We start from the raw sequence: 20,930 nt of genomic DNA on the forward strand, positions 1-20,930 counted from the left end.
CCTAGACTTGGCTCAATTGACATTGGCTGTATTGACTCCCTGAAGACTCTTCTAACTTGATGTTTTGATCTGTCCCTCCAAAAAGTCAAATATTTACTTGTATAGCTGGGAAAGGGTTAATCTACATTGCATTGGGGAGTTCAAAAGTTCTTACCTGTTTGAGAAACATGTTAACAATGTTTTCCTTCCCTAACCGTTTCCTTTTTGCAACCAAACTCATTATTGCTCTAAATGTACCAGTGATATATCAATGTCCACAGTGTCCTAGTTATTGAAGTCCCCTCAGGGTGTAAGAAGTGTAGGAAGTGTCTGTGCACCATCCCAAAAGGGTATCTACTGATTTATTGAAACTGAGATTGTGTATTTTGAAGTATATTTAAATGTTACATATTTGCTTCCTTCCAAAGAAGGCTGATTTTAAAACTGACTGTTTAATTAATTGTTTAATCAAGAAACCTTGAGTATGAGTGTTATTTGAATACTTGTCACTGTGAAACTCTTATGTTGCACCTCTGCAGCTCACATTAATCCCTCTTGAGATAAGCATTGCTGCTCAGTCACTCTACCAATTTGTGCAGTACAGGCTTATGCCAAAGGTTGCATTACCTATTGCCAAGAGGACAACGCTGGCACAGTCTCCCACAGGGTACTGCATACAATCTTGCCTAACACTGCTCCTCCTGCTCTCCTCTCCCTATGCTTTCTCCAAATCACGCTACAACTTTCTCCTTTCCTATCCCTCTACTATCTCACGTCTCGAAACTCCCATTGCTCCATCTCAGTTGCAATGCCTACTTCCAACAAAGCCAACAAGCAAACTGCATCTCCTTTAACACCTGTTCACTTTGCTTCTCTTCCTCTGAGACTCAAGTTCTCTTCTCTTCCTTACCACAGCAAGTGAACATTGCACTCTGGAATGTTCGGTCTGTATGAAACAAAATGTCCTTTATCCCAGACAACTTTCATGCCTGCTCTGCTGCCCGAGATCTCCTTGCTCTCACTAAAACCTGTATTTCTCCATCTGATACAGCCACTCTGGCGACTCTACACAAATCCAAATGATCATTTATTGTCTCTCCTAGTCTGACTAGCAGAGGTGGAGGCGTTGGGCACCTACTCTCTTCCCACCTCATCGCCTCACAAATCTCCAATGCCACATCCTCTCCTACCTCTTTTGAATTCAACCTTGTCTACTAGCTCTGACGGGCCTTGGTTCACATCAACTCATCTATTTCCCTTCTCATCCTACTGTACCATTCTTTGATTGACTTGCGCCACTGTTTGTTTCTCTTTCCACTAGAAATCACTTCATTTGCTTATGTGACTTTAACCTTACCCATCCAACCTCTTCTCAGAAATCTTTTCTTCAGTCCTTTTCTTAGTGACCATGCTCTGCAACCCACACCGGGTGTCACTTTGGGTCGCTTATTAATCTCCTCCTATCAGCTTCTAACACTACTGTTACCCTATCCCCCCTCTTACCACTCCTCACCACTTGCGCCACCTATTACTAAAAGGAAATTGAAACCTTCTGCAATTCCTTCCTTTCTCTCTGACCTACAGTTCTTATTCTCCTCTTCACACCGGATCCCTCTTCCACTATCACTGCTTTCTCTGGCTTCCAATTGCTACTATGACTCCTTCTCCTGTCCCTTCCCATTACTAACTTTCACCCCTAAATCTCAGCGTCCTCAACCATGGGTCACCACGTTCATGTTGTTTCTGCACAGGCATGGGTTGGCCTCTGTGCAAATGGAGGCGTACCCACTCGCATGAGAACTCTCTGCCCTGAACTTTCTCAAGTCCTCGCTTGGTGGAGAGAAAAGGGAATTCTACCTCGCACTGATCGACTCACTTCAATCATCCTAACCGGCTGCAAGGCACTCTAATCACACTTCTCACTCCTCCTACAAGGATTATTATTCAATTCCACTCTTTCAGCTAGTGACCTAGCTGAATACTTTGCTGCAAAAATGTCCAAAATTAGAGACTCTCTACTGAACTTCCCCACGCTTCCTCCTGCTACATTCTACACTTTCTACTCTACCATCATCCTCTGCCTCCATCGCCTACTTTAGTCACACTAATCCTGAAGAAGTCCTATCTCTAATGTTGATGGCTAACTCCTCCTGTGCCCCGTCAGACCCTCTTGCTCCTCCGCTAGTCAAGTCTACTGCCTCTTTAGGACCTCTCCCCTCAAGGAACTCTTCAACCTGACCCCATCACTCTGCTTGCTTTCCCTCTTTTTTCAAACCTGCCAGGGTCACCTCTCTGCCCTGCTGGCAAATTATCGCCATGTGTCTCCTTCCGCACTTTTAAAGTTCTGGAAAGGATCAATCGTATATTTTTGTAGACATCCACAACCTTAAAGATCCCCTACAAGCAGGTTTCCTCTCTTTTTTGCTCCAGGGAAACTGCTCTCATAAATGTTTATCTCCTCTGCTAAGCACTCCAACCTATCCTCTATCCTAATTCTCCTTGACCTGTCCACTGCCTTAGACACGGTCAATCACTCTGATCTCCTTAATACTCCGCAATCAAGCCCTTGCCTGTATTGAATCCTGCCTAGCACCAAGCCAGTTCTGTGTCCTGGAACAACTTCTCTTAACTGACTAATTGTGGGTGTTCCACAAGGCGCTGTCGTGGGTCATCTCCTCTTGACACTCTACGCCTCGGGGCATTGATCTCCTCCCTTGGGTTCTCGTACCAATTATTCACAGATTATACCAAATCTTCTTTTCTGAACTCTCCTCTGATCTCTATCAACATTTCCAAATATCTCCCTTGTATGGTTTGTGCACCCTCTCATGTTAAACTCTTAAAAAACAAACCGAGGTGCTCTTCTTCCCTGCCAAATACGGTCATCTCCTCGCCTGCCTCCAGTTCCCACCGGGCACTCTCCCTGACTCCTTCATATAGAAACCTCAGCATCATCTGACTCTTCAAACATCTCTCTACTTTCATCTCCAAAAAAACTGCAACAGTAGCTCGTCTCAACCTCCTAAACCTTAGAAATATCTGGCACCTCCTTCATTTAAACACAGCCAACCATCTCTTAACCATTCTTGTCTTCTCTAAACTGAACTACTGTGCCAGCATCCTCTTTGGTCTCCACGACTATGGTTTGCCCTTTCGCCAGGATTGTTAACCTCGCTACCAGGACCCTCACTTCACACCTACTTCCTCTTACTGTCACCAGGCTGGATGGTTGACAATGCAAAACAGATTGAAGGCCAGTTACATTTCTTCTCATGGTTCTTCGCAAATACATCTATGGTAAGGCACCACTGCATCTATCCTCCTCTATCCAACTACACAAGCCTTCTTGTATTCCCTGCTCAGCCTCGACCAACCTTTGTGACACCTCGCCCTCCCGGTGCTTCCTCTCGCTTCCGCTCTCTCTCTTCTTGCTCCACTTGCATGAAATATTCTTCCCCGGATATCCGAGAAACGGTATGCACCGATTTGTTCATAGTCGAACTGAATGCCTACCTTCTCTTCCCCAATGTAACATGTCATCCATCATGGTCATATCACTAACATAGCTGCCCGTACTACCATACACACTTAAAAATGTGTAATGTTGATTGCCCTTAAACTATGTAAGTCCACCCATGTATTGTCTCCAGGGCCGGTTCCGTTTACTCCCCACCACAACTTGGTCAGAATGTCACTTAAACTCACCCCATTGTAAGAAGTTCACAGCTTCCAGTAAAAACTGATCTTATATTTATTGTACATTCTTTTGCAATCAAGAGTATTGTTCTTCCATTTATAAATATCATTGTGGACCCTCAAAGAGCCCAAGTGGTCAGAACGGCCATTTTAAGTTCAGAGACCAAGAAAAACACAAACACAAAATGACAGAGGGCAGGATAAAAGTAATTGGGACTGCAATGACTACCGAAAAGGTACATTGGGCTGCCAATGCGATAAAATTGATTGCACCCCTCGTTAAGCATAAATTTTATTTATATATAGAGTGCTTTACACCAAGGCGCTGGCATAGCTGCCACCAACCGACTCCCTAAAACCTGTGTTGGGTGATAGAGCCATGCTAGGGCAAGAAAAGGCAAGCCCGAGAAGCAACCCTGGTACTGGGAGCTTTAATGGAGACCCAGTACCATATAACTTTAGAAGGTAAAAGGGATTTAATACCAGAAAGGCAGGACTTCGAGAGAAATTCACACCAAAGAAAATCGCAGAACAAAAAACAGAAGGGGGAGGAGGGGGGGGGAAAGCTGAGGGACCCCAATAAGTGGCCCTAGAACCCACAAAATAGGAATTCTAGCTTAACAAGGATGAATCTAGGAGAGTATTTTGATTCCACAGTTCCTTTTTGTGCTTAACCTAGTAAGTGGGAGACTTTCTACCCCCCCTCCTCTTCAAGAAGCCAGCTGTCTAGGTTCATGAGACTTGACTCTAATAATCTTCTGTATTAACCCGCCCCATACCCCCTGGTTAGTGATATTGTGAACTTTATTGCTCCTTTGGAAGTTGCATGTACTGGGGTTCGTATTGCTTTTTATCAGTTATTGGAGAATTTTCCTCTGATGTTCAAAGGGGTTTCTTCAGCCCTGTGCTCAAGGTGTCATGCAGACCGACTCACAACTAGGCGACAATTGGCCTCCAGTCCACCGGACTCTCCCAGTAGTACACCTGGTGGAGCAGCACAGGCTAAACTCTCATTAAGGGAGCTGTGATGAATCACCGGAATCAGTCACTTTTTCCAAGGGGGAGCCTTTACCTGTAAGGCTTGGCAGGTGAGTGGGCTATGCAATACCCTCTCTAGGGGTAGAGGCAAGTGGGACCTCACCGGAACAGACTCCTCTCCTGGGGACAAGGACTCCTGTTCTGATGAGGAGCTCCTTAACTAACCTACCTATAGCCCATCGCTAGTAACACCTACTAAAAAAACAAAAAACAAAGAACAAACTGATATTTGCTATTGTCGCATAGAACCTGAAAAGAAATACTTGCGTGGTACTGAGACTAAGAAATGCACAGTACTAGTAGAACAAAGAAGGAGGACTTTGCTGCTCCGCCAGGGAAGTCCCACAGCAGCATCAGAAATCTGGGAGGCGGAGACGTGTAGGAGAGAGAGAAGCCCAGGAGATTTTAATCAGCTGTGGGAGATGCTGGAAGGATGTTGGAGTGCTAATCCTGGTGTTTGGCACCCAAGAAAACTTATGGAAAGAGAAGCTGAGGGTTGGACACAGTATCTGAAGAGCAACTGAGTAAGTGGTGCATGGCCGAAGCCCACAGGACTTAGTCCATAAACTATGCCGACACCACTTACCTGGATGCCCCCATGGAGCATGCTGAGCAAAGGTGAAGCGAACAACCGAGAAGCCATCCTGACATTCATTGAAGAGGGCCACGTCCTCAACGAAGTCCCGGTGACGTTCACCTCGAGATAGAGGTTCCAAATGGTTTATTCTAAGTCCAACAAAAGTATCGCATAGAGAGTACTTCTTGCAGTGTAAGACAGTAGGTCTGTCCCTGTGCTAATGGTGAATCCACTGCTGGCTGTCAATGTTGTGATTAGTTCCAGAAGTCCAAGTTCTTCAGCAGAATGGATAGTCTCTAGTTTGGTGGTAAAAGGGTTGCTTCCATAAAGGCAAGTCGACCTTGGAGCCACTGAAGTTGATCCTTGGCTGTTAACAAGTCGACCTGATGCTGGAATACTGGACTGCTGTTCGGTAGCTTACACACAGGTCAATTTGCAATGCAGTACAGATGGAGGCATAGCAATGCAGGCTCACTAGGTCTGGGGTTCTTTGGAGCACCAAGAGTCTTGATTGAATGCTCCTTTGTAGCCAATTGTTTTGTAGAAATAGGCCTCTGGCTTTTCCTGTAACAAGCCCTTGATCATCCTGGGCTATGACTTTTCATGCCTGGCTACTCCGTGCAAGTAGCAAGGCTTATTCTGGAAGCAGTGGTCTTGAACGTTTTTTTTTAACTCGGATCTGCCTGCTTTGTGATGGGGGGAATGGATTAGTGTCCACGCTTTGATGTGGCAGTTTGGCAGTTGAAGGCTGAACTCTGCAGATTCCACCAACCCGAAACTCAAAGTTTGACATTAGGCTGATGCCACAGCAGGATTCCCTCGAGGACCTCCTTCATTTCAAATTGCTGCTCTGTGTTCTGGGACTCGTCCCATCGATTGACCAAGTGTAGGTGCAGATTCCCAAGTAAAGGTGAAGATTGCCCTATTGGATAAAAATATTGGGAGGCACAGAGTATGAATTCCTTGCAAACATTTGTTAACCACCAAATCATGGGAGTATGCCATATTCAAACTTTCCCAGGTAATGGCAAAGAATCTGGGCTCGGCCTTTAATTCAATACATTGTATTGGTACACTGGACAGATCTGTTCCTGGCTGTTCTTGACTCAGGTTTCTGGGGCAAGTGGTAGGCAACACCATGTCTGGTCACAACCATGTCTTTTAACCTTAGGAAACCAAGTTTAGTTGTGGATCTCAATTTCTTTATGTAACATTGACACCTATGGGCTATGTGTCAGAACTAGGTACTGTTCTTGAAATATGTTGCACTGTATTATAATGCTGCATCGTTTGAGGGGTCAGAAATGTGAGGTAAATTTTGTGAAGGTTTTTCATAAAATACCATTTTATTAACTTAAAAAGGGCTTGATGAATGACTCCCTGTCCCTACCCTAAAGAGAATTTCCCTGCCTCTCAAAGCAACTAAAGGAAACCATCTAACAAAAGATATCTGTCCCTCACACGTATACATACAATGAACATGGGAAGGAAATGTCTGGCAATTCAAAATATAACAAAACCACAGTTATATGAAATATATACTTAACTGTTTCTCCTTGCGACCTGGGTAATGTTTGCTTCCCCGGCACCGGTAAACCCATTCCGCCCTACCACGATGTCTCCTCGCGGGACCCGCAAGGCGCCTGGAAAAACCAGGTGTCCATACTGAGCCCTGCGAGGACACCAGGGAGCTCACAACGGGCCCGTTATTAACAGGCCCGTTATTAACAGGCCTGTTATTAACGGGCCCGTTGTTGGCTCCATCCCATTCCCATTGAGCCCTATGGGGGCTCGAATGGGGATGAACCGGGTCCGGGTTCCTCAGACGGGGAATTACCGGGTCCGCCAAGGTTGCGATGGCCCGATAAGTCCTCATTTGAGGAACCCGGGCCCGGAATGCGGTAAGGAGGCAACCATGCGGCTAAAAGCGGCATGGTTACCTCCAACCTCCTGATGAGGGGCATTGATGTTACTGGCTTTGCCCTTGGTACTTGCCACCTGGAAAGCAGATTCCACTCATTTCCTCCTGAACATTGGTTATCAGCAGGGCAGCTCTTCTGCCACACTTGCTTGCCACATTTTGCCTCCTTATATTTTGATAATGGCATTTTATCACCCTTGTTCTTCTTGGATCTGGACAATGCTCATTTGGAAATGTCTTGATCATATCCTCTTCCTTTTGATAATAGGATCTACATTTTTTTTCTTCTTTACTGCCCTATTTGGTTGGGGGCAATATTGGTTGGTGTAAAGGACTTGTCCTATTGCCTCCTTTTGTCTTTGGCAACAATTGTAATTTTCGGATGATAAAAACCCACTATTGCCAATGTTCTTATTCGGTCACATTCTCTGATCAGCCTTGATTTCGTATTCAAGGGTAGGCCAAATTCCTAACTTCTGCCTCTTAACATTAGTTCGGTATTCAAAATTAGAAGTACCAGTCAGCCGGGGTCACATGAACTCACCGGGTGCTGCATACGCCTCTGCTGCCTTCATGCCTTCTGGTTTCTCCCCTTCACGATCCCAGGTGGGTCACTTTTTACTGCTCTCTGCGGTTCACGCCAGCCCAGGGAAGAGCGTTCCTCACTCCAGGTGTGCTCGCCTGCCACCAGAGCAAACTTCACTTCGAGGAAAGCATGTAAGATTCATGTTTCCGCTACACAAGAGATCTTCAGGGGGAAAGCTTTCTGTGACCAAGCTTCCCGCCGTGCAATCTCTGCAGAAACAATGCTCGAGGGCAGAGACTCTTGCAAAACTGGCATACTCTCTCAGTACGCGGTGGCTCTGGCGTTTCTGCGACCCCTCAATCTAGGCTGCTGCTGCAACTTGGGGTCACGAAAAGTACTCCACCTGTTGCTCCTTCTGCTATTACTGCTGCAACCACAACAATTGCTGCTACTGCTTCCTCTGCTCCTACTGGCCTGCAGCTAAGGTGACTCTTTATACTCCTTAGTCCTTCCCGGGTGTGGGTCATTTAAATCATTAGACTGCGCCTTGCAGTCCAATGCCTCCAGATCCCTCTTCTTCATCCCAGTACTTCAGTCATTGTGGGACCTGAAGTTTCCAATGCCATAATCCGCTTATTTGCCTTCCACATTTTTTTATGAATTAACTTCACTTCTATTATTAATCCCTGTCTGGCACTGTGGTCACACCATCGCAACCACGGCACAGGAGTGCTGCATGGTATCGGATGCAGGCTTCATCCGGCCTCTGCTCCATCTGCAGTCTCTCCATGGCAGGTAAGCACTGCTGGGCTTGAATCTCATACTATCTTGGGCCATTTAAAATTGGCAGCTGCACGTACCTTTTCCCTTTCTTGATGTCTGCCTCCACCTGCATACTCTTGGCTGGCTGAACCTTCTTTTGGTTTACCACGGGAGCCGACAGGCAACAGCAGCCACCTCATAAGGGCCACTCTCAAGGCCATGCGTCTTTCCCTGTCCAGGCCATGCATATGCACCTCATCGGCCCACCTACATTTCGATCCATCCCCATAGCCATAATATTGAGGATAGCAGAGCTGCCAACTAAAGGATTCTGTTACCACTGGCACAGAGTTGTCGTTCATGCAACACCAGGCATGTCAGTACCCCCTACTCTTCTGTCTCCCTTTTTTAACCTAGGATAGATGCAAATGCCCATATGTCCAGCTTCTTCCTCTCGACGTGCAACTTTTTCGAAACAATGACTCTTCGTAACGATTAAGCATTTCTGCTGTAGCCCCTATGGACACCAGAAATTGCTACACCAATATGTACTTATGTGTACTGTCTTACTTCAGGGCTTTGCCCACACTCCTTGTCAACGCTCTACCATAGACTGATTGCACCTCTGCCTGCCGACGTGATCTTGCACGACAACTGAAGACGCCAGCAAGTAGGGGCCTTGCATTAATTGTCAGCTTAGGTTTTGCTGTTTTTGTCACTCCCTATCATTTACTTCACTGCATACACCATGTCCACCTCCACATGCACACCAAATATAGCCCCATATCTTGTGCCGTGGCTTTACCCAATTGTACACACATGATCCCTAGATTTTGCCTACTTGAACCCCATTCGGTTACATTGGTTATTGCCAACCATGTAAGTGTAGATCAATTGTTGCTGCAATACTATGGACTCACAACTACCGTCTGTGATCTGGCAGCCTGTGCGCTTCTCATGGGCCTACTTGTCTGTAACTACCTGTCTCTGCTTATGCCTTTCTGCATGTCTGATGTAGCCACCCACACCATGGGGTGAGGCTTTGCCACTCTGCATGCACACCAATTTTGTCCTTATCCGATATGCATTTTACAGCTCTTCACTAAATGTAACTTGCACTTTCTGTAACTAGCGCTTAGATACTGCAGGGCTTTGCACGCTGAAATAAATGCAAGTGAAAATTTAAAAAATCATGGTTTCAGGAGGATCTTCAAATTGAGTCATTGATGATTTTGAAATCAAATGAATACTAGTTCTATTAAAATCTGAAATAGACTTGTTTTGGCGTTCACATTTAATTTCTTCTTGTGGACCGCAGGAGTCCCCATCATTTTAAATATTTACATATTTATGAAGGGGAGCTTTGTGTCTAAAAAAAATAAATAAATAAGACCGATTAGGACAAGCTTTGCCACTCCCCTGTTGAATGCCTTTTAGAACAAGTAATTTTACTTTGACACCAAGCCATAACAGATTCTGCCATCATTGAAATGTCTTCCTTCAAGGGAGACGAATACTGATGCTTCACCCAACTGCGTCCTCCCACTCCCTTGGGGTTATCCTCCCAGCTAATACCACCTCGGGGTTTAGGATCAGGAAGCGGCTGCCTTCCCCTGCCCACCTGGGAGGAGACTTCAGGTAGGGTCTTTGTGAGGACTCTGCAGGATTCATCACAATTGCTACCATCATTTGGGAGTTGTGATGTCTCCTCCCTGACCCTTTGGGCATGTGAAGAAGTTATCGGGGGGGGGGGGGGGGGCAAAGTGCCACCACCTGCCCAGTGATGCAGATTCCAGGATTAGTATGTAGGGATTTCCCTGGTCATACCCCATCACCTGGGTCAGGGGCTTGTTGCAGGGACAGCGCAACAACTGGACCTTTAAGAAATACTCACTGTCTGCATTCATTTAGTAGTGAGAATGCATTTTCAGGCCCGTAAATACAGGCCCACCGGTGCACAAATATGGCATACCTGCCTATCCCATCTTGCCTGTTCTCACTGCATTTTCTGTTGCATTGGGGGATGGGGGGGCTTGCGGTTAAGGTTATAATTTAGATGGCAGTTTAGGGTAGCGTGGGGGAAAAGAGGGGGATTTGGAGGTGCTTTCCCTCCTACAAAATGCTGCAAACATGCAGTGGAACCTCCACTGCAGTGAGTTGTCCCCAATGCAAACCTGCTGTGCTCTCCCTTGATTGATGAAACCTAATGCTCCCAAGTGTCGGAGCCACAACTTGAGTACTCCGACCAGTCCCTTTCACTTTGAAAGCTGTTGCTGAGAGGGCGTTCAACATACAAGAATGCTGCAGAGCTGTAGCACTTCTGTGACCACTTATGACTCACGACATAGCCCTCTTCTATGACTTGTTTGACTTCCCCAGTCTAAGGGTTCACTTTGGTGTCCTCTGTTTGGCCCTTTTCGTTATTGGAATCCAGATTTCCGCTACCAGTAGTATACAGACTGTTTTTTTTTTCCTGTTTTCTTCGTTGAACAAGAATCACTGGATGCACTGGAAACCTAATTGTTCAGGACCTATAGATAAAAGTGAATGAACAAATATTGTGTGTAGGTTTGAGATGACGTGCCCAACCTCCTTGTAGGGTTTGGGGTGGCCAATGGAATCGGGTATCTCCACAGTCCACATAATGCAAGGGGCGTCATGGGGAAAGATCCCGCTGGTCTGAAGAATAATAAGATGCTGAGGAGGTGAAAGATCCCACATGTTAGGGAGGGGCAAGAGCCGCAGATGTTGGAGAAGGGAGTGTACCCAGTGGGTGGAAAGGAGAGGAACCCATGTGTTTGGGGTGGAAAACTGAAAAGGAGAAAGCCTCGGAACAATGAGAAGTGGTGCCTTTCTCAACTGAAAGAAAGGAGATTATCCTATAGACAAAGGGGAATAGTGAGATCACTGGCAAAGATAAGGCGAGGAAAAAAGTCGCCTCAGGGAAGGGGATAGGAGGAAGGAATGGAGGATTTAGAGGAGGAACCGAAGTACTGTTAAAAGAATGAGAAGAACAGCAGGGAAGCAGGAGAGACAGACAGTAAGGTAGATCCCACAGATACTAAATCTGGCACAGAAGTGGGTGCGGGAGGAGCTACAATCTCATGCCGGAGCTTCAGGAAGGTCCTAGGAGTCCAAAGTAAGAAAGCAGGAAGTAATGAGAAAAGAGGGGAAGCATTCTCCAGTACAAGAACGTATGGAAGGTATAAGGTGGGAAGCCAGAGGGGTGTCTGGGCACTATTCAGCAAGCCCCAGACCTGGAGTTCGATGATGTTCCATAAAATCTAGAGACTTTACAGTTTAGTGTGTACAAATGTGTTTTTCATATATTAGAGCCGCTTCTGTAGATAATATGGTGTAAAGATGCAAGAACCAGTATGCTAAAGACATTTACTTTCAGACACCAGTATCTATGTACATGCTTACTCTGAAGTGATATTTGACACGCCTATTATGTTTTTCATGAATTCACAATTCTAACCTGCATTCTTCAGAGGCATTTGTAAGTTCTGTAGTAAATTGTTCTGAAAGTAGAAACCTTTGCCATTCTGTTTGCTTCTTCTGCTATTTGTTTTATCCTGCGTTCCGCCCAAGGAGAAGTCATCCTGCTGTTAGTTTGCCCTGTTTTCAATCCGAGAAGATAATAATGTGTTATTTGTCTGGGTTACCACCACTTTCCTCTGGTTTTTCTCAGTCCTGGTGTCCATCGAGACTCTCCTTCTTGTCCGTGGGTCTGCAAAATTCCCATTCCTAACAGCCCTTTAAGGATTTCTTCTCCTCGAAGGCAGTGATGGTCCCCTGTGATGTTTCTTGTTGTCTTATAGCTCACTGTGCATAGGTCTGTGTTCAGGTTTCCCTATGATGGCCATTAGTCCTGGTGTTATTTTGATAGATCACTTGCTTACAAGGCTTTGTTTGGAAGCTTTCTATCAGGGTTTGATCATGGAAACATTGTACTTGCTGCGGGTTGGTTTGCTTTGAGAAAGACAGTCTGTCAATTATGACCTTTTCCTAATTTGTGTGACTAGTTAAATTAGCAAAGCTTCGCTAATGGTGTTCTGTGTTGTCACTTACAGTACATGATTCCTTGTGAGAAGGTACCATCTCTACCAACCATCACTTTCACCATTGGAGGCAAGCCCTACCCAATCACTGGCGAGCAGTACGTTCTGAAGGTAAGTCCATGCTAGACTTGTGTATTTTACATTGTCTGGGTGAAATACAACTGGATGGAGTGACCGTTCTGAATGTTGAGCCACCCAATAAAGAAATGAGGAACAGTATGGAAGAGATGAAGCTTCCCAGACACTAACAACTGGATGGTACCTGCTTCCTTTGCCCACAAAACTGCTAAATCACAGTCTGCTTCGGGGAATGTTTGCCTCAAACACAGAACAGGTAAATGCAGATGGTAATAGCACAGGTTTTCACAGAACGCATATGCATCAGTTAAAGAATTGGTAGTAGTCGGCAGCAGTACAATCCTCGCCCTCACAAACATACAGCAATTGTGCATGTTTATTTTGCACACCCCAGCGGTACAAGATGGACGGCAGCAGTGCAAGTCACCCGACATGTGTACATTGTGTGAGCATCAGTGTTCAGCACTGTCTCACAGAAGCGCTGCATTGGAAGAACAACTTCACACATGCGTGCACATAGACACACAACCTTCTCCTCCCTCCCCGGAACAGTACATTGCGACGAGCAGCACTTGTCTGTGCCGCTTCAATACTGGAATCTGTCCTATTACTGGCACTTCCTGTACCCCTTCATTCGGACCACTCGGAATTCAACACCATGGTTTTTGAAAAGCAATATTTTTCTATGGTAGGCAGAAAAACTAATCTAAAATGTAAAGGAAGTCAAGTGTGCATTTCTGTCCGATTACATGCACTGCTTCCTCCTTTTACAACTCGCCTGCTTCCCTTCCACAGTCCTTCTCCTCAACACTGGAGGCCAGAGGTGTTTGTTTTACCCACTTGGTTTTCTAACTGTTTGTGGGGTCCTACCAGCCTGCAAGCCTTAGTTTTACTGGATTCATGCACAAACATTTGGCTTTAAAAAAAGACAGCTCTGCCCCTTGTGTTTAAAGCTGAAACCGCTTAGGTCTGATCGTGCTACAGGGCTCCCAAAAGAATGCTCTCTAGGTACAAAAAGAGCTTCAGGATTAGGGCACCCTCTTCCTTTGATGACTTTGACGGGTATGAGTTCTACGGTGCCCCCGACACTTCAAACAGATGGGTTCCCTGAATGGGTGAGTTTTTTCTTACATGTACACCAGCCGGGTCCACTAGAGGCTCTGCTGGGAGCTCATAATGAGCACAATACTGAGCCTCCCAAGAGTGAATGTTCTGGTCTCTATGCGATGAGCCCTGCTTGTTGGCTAGTTCCAATTTGTCCAGTTCTCTCAGGGGCTTCACTCGTTCTTATCCATCCTACAGTGTACTGAGGAACGCAAGAAGCACTGCCACAAGGGCCTTTGATGAGCTAAGCAATCCCACTGTGCTGTGGCATGTTATGAACAAGGTTATACTGGATCCTCGTAGAAGGGCTATGATCTGCAATAGCAGAACAAGCACCAGTCAAGGGCATGCTCTCATAGGTATTGCAGAGAGTAGTTTTCTGCTAGGGAGGGCAGGATCTTGGCCCTGTCTGGGTTTGAGCAGGGAGTTTCCAGGTGTTTGTCTGAGGACCCACACCAGAGAGCAAAAATAACATTCAATGCCATCTCCTTCAACTCTGCCCTACTGAATGAGAAGGGAGACTTCCCAAGGTCCAGAGTTCTCTATTGAGGAGCTGGTGAATCTGACAAAGAGCAACTGTTAGTGCTTCATCGGTCTTGGATTTCCAACCTTAGAATGGTAGAAAGACTGAAGGGTGCACAGATACCTGTACAAGCCTTCTTTCTCTCCCTTCCCCCAGCATCGTTTGAGGATGTGGAAGGAGTTCTAGCAAAGTTGCGGGTGATCCAGGCTTCCTCCCAAAGTGGGCATTATTGCAGGAGGTACCTAATTTATTTTTCTTGCATATGACACGGCTGTATGCATCACCACAGTTGGAGGGAGTCTCTATGCCAGGTACAGGGTGCCCTGCCCTCGGGTATCAAGCCGGTCAAATGGCAAGTGCCTGGATGGAAAGACCCAAAGAGCCTGTGCTGCAACCTGTTAGGATGACAATCTTTAACTGTGACCTATTATTAGCACAAAGTCCTGTCTTTTTTAAAAAAAAAAATGTTTTTTCCTCAAGGTTCTACAGCCTCTTTACCCCAGTGAATACCTATCCAGGGCCTCCATGACAATGTAAATGAGCATGTGTCCCTGGGAGTCCTCAAGACTCTAGTCAGTGTGCCCCAATGGCACCCAGTACTGTTTCCCTGAGCAGGATTCCCCGTTGTGCCCCTAATGTATACTCACTGTCTGGTTTTGTAATCTTTTAGAAAGGCTGTACATGGTTGCAGACATTTTAGTTTCATGGAACAATTGCCTGTTCTCGTGCACAACCCAAATAAATGGACACCCCAGATTTGGAATTCTAGTGAGTCTCCACAATGAGGCTGTTTTACCTGGTAAACTTGGAATTCATTATATGCCATATATGGTCATGATCTTCCTGAGACTCCCTGCTTCAGAACACAGGACAGTATGGTAAAGTCTTATGTATGGGGCTGGGAAGTGGGCTGAGGGGGTCCCAGGGGAATGTTTGCACTCTGTGATGCCAACCCAAAGGTGGTAGGGATGAGGGGGGGGGAAATCGCCTCCAGTGTCTACTCCCAATAGCCCAGCAAGATGTCACCTGAGAAAGAAATCACAATTTTTAGAAGGGGATTACAGGTGCTCACAAACGTGGTCTGCGGCTTCAGCCTAAGAGCTTGAGAGACCGAGTGGAAGCAAAGGCAAGCATCCACCACCTGACTCGGAGGGATCACGTACTGCTGCTTACAGAAACACTTGGTATGTGGAGAGATGAGGTGCCACATGCAGGATGGAGGGAGTGCTGGTGCTATTGGGTGGCTACGATGACAGGGCTGCATGATTCAAGAATGGTGGCCCCTCCATTTGTAACTTAGACCTGCGGAATGTGACAAATAGAGGGGGTTTTGTTCCTTCTACCAAAGGGGGAGCCGATTTAGGTTTGTTTTACTGCGGCTGAAATGTCCGCATGATAAATGTACATTATACATAAATGTTCGTACATTTCTCATGCGGACATCAGAGGTAAAACAACCCCAAATCCATACCAACACTAACCCCTGCCCACACCCCCATCCCCGCCCACACCCCAACACACACCTACTTATTTTCATTGCGACGCGCTGTGTCCCTGCAATGCTGGTTCCCTTTTACTTGCGTGATTTGGAACCGGCGCCTTTTTTTAATTTATTTTTGAATTTTTTTTTTTTTTTTTTTGCAGGTTAGCTGCAGGGGTGTCCTCCGCCACCCCGCTCACTATACTATATAGTATAGTGAGCGGGATGTTGCAGAGGACACCCCCGTAGCCTTTTTATTTTCGGTTGGGTCAGCTGCAGGGGCGTCCTCCGCCACCCCGCTCACTATACTATATAGTATAGTGAGCGGGATGTTGCAGAGGACACCCCCGTAGCCTTTTTATTTTCGGTTGGGTCAGCTGCAGGGGCGTCACGCACAAAGCCCGCTCACTACACTCTATAGCATAGTGAGCGGGGCGTTGCAGGGGACACCCCAGCAGCCTTTTGTTTTTTATTTTTTTTTACCCACCCCACCAAAAGACCTAATATACATACCACAAAACACCACAAAAAGTTTGAACTTTTGGTAGTTCGAAACTTTTTGTGGTGTGTATATATATATATTGGGCCTTTTGGTGGGGTAGGTAACTTGGATTCGGTCATTGAGGCTAGGGAAGTAAGCCCGTTCCGCAAGACCCTGGGCAAGTGGGTCCTCATTGGGAGTGACTCCCCATTAGGGGACAATGGCTATCATTCCAATGAGGAACTTCCTAGGCCAACCACCTTATCTGCATATATGGGACTTCCTTCTATAATGAATACTGTGTTCTCCTATTTGGCTTCAGGCAATGTTGAATCGAACACCCCATCTGCAGTAAAAGGGAATATCTCTTTAAGGAAATATTTGTTTGGAAGTTTGGACCAGTGGATCACAGATGAGAGCGTATGGGGCAAGGGGGAAGCCCCTGATGTAATTACACCTTGGGGAGGTGGAACTGAGAGAAGCTGGTGAGCTCCCAGCAATTGGAATGTCGGAGAGTGGCAGTCTGAAGCGACAGAGGCCCGGCAAACCAGACAACTGAGAAACTATGGGGAGGACTGAGGGAAAAGAACCATCCATCGTGGTGGCGTGACCACAGCAATACCGTGGTGGGCAAGGTGCCCGTCCAACAATGCAGAGACAAGTGCAGCCGGGAGCGCTGAAAGCTCCCACCTGCCAGGATCCACCTATCGCATCATCCATGAGGGCAACATTCGAACAGTGACTCAACATCACTGGACATATGACGAAAGAGTAAAGAACGTGAGGAATAAGATTGAATGTGAAACTGAGAGACAGTGGAAACAAATACCCTGGAAAAGATGGAAACGACCAACACAAATAATAATTGAAGAATGGACAGAGCACCCCCTAAGAAAGTGGTGTTAAAAATTCAAAGTGAGCCAAATAATCAGAAAAGGAATCCCATAGAGAAAGCCCGGGAGAGGGGTATCCCGAATTCAGATGAAGACCCAACTGTAACGAATCAAATTCTCGCGCACCATTGGTCCAGCCATGAATATCGGCTTCTAAACCATCAATCGGCCCCACACCTCTAGTACACCAGAAGGGATCTGAACAGATTGGAAACGCAAGCAAATGATAAACCTCTTTGTCCAATTTTGGTAACGCGGATGGAACGGCAGGCTTATTTCCGCAAGGTCTTGGGACGTTGGTTAGTTGCAACATAGCGAAAATACCTTTATTGCCCAATGATAAAAGGAATGGTCCAGTCAAGGTTGTATAAAAGATCTACTTTATTATTATCACACCAGACAGTTCTAGCACACTATGAAATGCAACCCACCCTGTGTAGGAATGCAGAGGACAGACAGTTTTCAAAGAAGGAAAAGGGGTGCACTCTGGATATTGACAGGGTGTTAGTCGGTATAGTAATCGCAATAGTTCAAGGAAACTTGGTTTCAGCACAAAGGGAGCAATGGGTCATAAAATGTCATCGGGGGGTCTTTGGAGAAGGACCTGGGGGACAGAACCACAATGTACCTTGTGCATGCTGTATGATCGTTGGTGCTGGACTGGGGTCAAGTCGATGGGAGACCTCTGTGGGTGTCGGGGGGCAGACAGTTGGGCTAGCGAAGCAGGACGAACGGATGCAGGCTGGCCTACTTGACAGCTCGGGGTAAGGAATAGTCTACGTGCTGGTCAGTGTTTCTGAAGCACTGGTTGAGGCGTCTAGGAAGACATTAGCTACTGTGGCATAAAAGTCAGCAGTGCAGTCGGTTGGGGGTCGAATGGCTCAAATGTCCTTTAAGGTGGATGTCGGTAGATGCTTGTCGATGCACTCCTCCTAACATCTTCACTGGGCTTATGTCCTTAGGCCGATGGCCCAAAGCTGAGGAGAGTGTTGCATGTAGTTGCTTTGTCCCTGGTTTGGTTCAGAGACTCTCTGGCACTTCCCACACAGGAAGCTTGCTGCAGAGCCTAGCAAGACACGCTGTGAGCTGGCTGGGAACCGGTTCTGGAGCTGTTAGAGGGTCCTCTGGATTCGGTATCTTCTCACTGTTCCCTGGGAGATGTTTAGGGGAGGGATCTTGCTTCCCTATCGGAAGTTCTGGTCTTCCTTCGCTGGCGGAAGATGTAAGGCAAACTGTACCTTCAGACCGGTCCAATGCAGAGTTCTTCCTTCTGGTCAAGCCTTCACATCTGCCAAATGAGGGGCTCAGCACTCTTTTAAAGCCAACTGGGCCACAGTGATTGGTGTAGGCTAGGCCTACCTTAGTTAACCAATCCTGGGTCCCCACCATCATTCTCCTGTATGTAGGTCATAACCAGAGTGCTTTGAAACAGAAAAGGTAAAGGGGTGAAAACATGTAATGCTAAAACCCACCCATCTTCCTGTCTGTTTTGGATCAACGGATCTCTCTGGTGAATGGAGCTCTGTGTTTCCTGAAAGTGGCAGGTCTCCCTTGAAGCTGCGGCCAGATGAGACTTTCTGTCTCCGTCAAACCACATACTCCTACCTTCTGCGGGGATGACTACTGTAAACGCGCAGTCCCACACATGACATTTCCCTATCAATCGATACTGAAGGCTGAAGCTGGCATCAGGTTGACACAGTGCATATGAAAAGGTGTTGGAGGAGTGTGGGGGGTTTCATGCCTCCTTTGTTAGCCTCTGCAGCCAAGCCCCTTGTGGGCCTGTTTGAATTAAACTCTGATTAGTATGCAAACTAGGGTCAACAAAAGGACAGGGCAGGTCCATGGAGCCTTTGTTAGCTAATTAGGCTGGCCATTGCATGGGGAAGGTTGGCCCTCCCCCTTCTGAGATGACCTGGTGTACTCCTGGCTGTCATATCCCAACTAAATATGACAGGGGGGGGACTGCGCCTGTAGGCTGTTTTCACCCAGAGTTCACGGGTCGATGTGTATGTCATGCAGTGAGTATAGGAACATTTGTGCGGAGAAGCCTCACACATTTTCCGGAGGTTGATCTACCATCATTCAATTTAATTTCAAATTTAAAAAAACACATGCAAGCCCACACCCACTGTGTGGGTGGTGGAATTCATCACAATAACAGACCTCAACGTGCAAGACATAAAATAAATCTGAAGAGTGGGAGAGAATATCTCAAGGAAAACTGTTTTAAGTATAATCTTGTCAAGAAACCAAGAACAGTTGGGAGGAGCTTCAAGAGCTCCTGACAAAAAACACAAGAAATTGTCAGAGGTCAGTATAAGAAAGATATTGCAAAAGACATTTGTATACGAAGGATATATCTGGACCAAGATAAACCTTGAGAGAAAGCTGCAAGAGAGAAGGCAAAAAGGAAACCGACCAGAAGACTAGAGACATTGGGCCTCATTACGAGTCCGGCGGTAAATCCGCCTGGTTACGGCCGGACTCGTATTACCATTCCGCCTCTGTGATTCCCGGAATTACTAGGGCATTACAGCCCTGGCGTCCCTGGAATTCCGGAGGCAGAATTCGGTAAATCCCCCATTCCCATTGAGTCTGATAGGACTCAGTGGGGAAGTGGAAACACCGGCACCATCTCGTGAAGATCACCTCCCGCCTGCAGGACTCTGGATTGGACGGTCCGGAATTAACAGTGGCGGCGGGTTTACCGCCACTGTTAATTCCGGACCGCCCGACCTGTAATGAGGCCCATTGTTTTGGCCTGCTTTAGTTATTCCTATTTGTGGTAGGGTCAGATACAATTTGGTTTGGATTAAGGACATTTACTTTAGACTTCCCGGCGACAGACAAAAACCTTTTTAGTTTCTTTAGTTAGGCTGGGCAATCCCTAAAATGATAGGGAGAAGAGGCCTTTTCTTTATAATTTCATTAAAAGATAACAAATGTCCGCAATGTGTCAGACTCCTTCCGACTCGCCACAGGCCACCCACTGATCCTCTGCACCAAATTGGCAACATTGAAGTTGTGGACAGATCGAAGTCTAGCCAACCAATTCCCAAGCCCAAATGATAAGCCTGCTAGAGTTCTCGCTCAGTTTGTCATTAGTGCAATTATTCAGAGAGGGCCCAAGGGGTCAGGAGGGGGAGTAGCATTGATCTTCCCAGAATGGATACCCGTGTCCATCATCCCCACTCAGGCCTATTCATCTTTCGAATGCCTAATCTGCAGGCCCTCCCCTATACATCTTCTCTCCTTATGGCTACCTTCTATCAGCCACAATCCACTCTCTTCCTCTCAGAATGGTCTGACCGGGCCTCCTCTCTACTCTCCTCACCTCCTGTTGGACAGCCTCAACATCCATCTGGACTCTCCTGACTCCTCGGGACCGTTCTGCAACCTTTGTGATTCCCTCTCCCTCTGCATCTTATCCTCTGGCTCCACGCACACAGCGGGCCACATTTTGGATGCTCTCATTGCTACTGACATCCCTCTCTCACTAACTCTTTCTTGGAGGGACCACTTTCTTCTCTCCTCACACCTGAAGCTCTCCTCTTGCATCGGCACACCCGGCGCGACCACTCTGATTCAAAGCCACCAGACCTATGTAAAGAGTGACAGCGGCAGCCTTTGCCTCCACCTACTCTCCGCTTCCTCCTGCAGCTGACTCCCACCCTGACACAGCCCTCTCTTACTTCAATCTCTCTATCTCCAACACCCTTGACACTCCTGCCCCTGTTATGAGGGTTTGACTGAAACCGCACAAAGTGCAATTCTTGGTACAGCTGATCTGGCTGCCCTTAAACAC

At 46.7% G+C, this 20,930-nt stretch overlaps 1 protein-coding gene across 1 annotated transcript in view; it reads left to right on the plus strand.

The window, feature by feature from the left end:
- Positions 1–20,930, plus strand: part of CTSD (cathepsin D) — a 227,607-nt gene that overhangs the window by 191,978 nt on the left and 14,699 nt on the right. Inside the window, exon 8 of the mRNA XM_069623953.1 lies at positions 12,576–12,674. Coding sequence (XP_069480054.1) covers positions 12,576–12,674 — 99 coding nt within the window. The remainder of the gene's footprint in view (positions 1–12,575; positions 12,675–20,930) is intronic.

The sequence above is a fragment of the Ambystoma mexicanum genome, chromosome 11 (genome assembly GCF_040938575.1).
Source record: "Ambystoma mexicanum isolate Mex_15411 chromosome 11, UKY_AmexF1_1, whole genome shotgun sequence".
Classification (NCBI taxonomy): Eukaryota; Metazoa; Chordata; class Amphibia; order Caudata; family Ambystomatidae; genus Ambystoma; species Ambystoma mexicanum.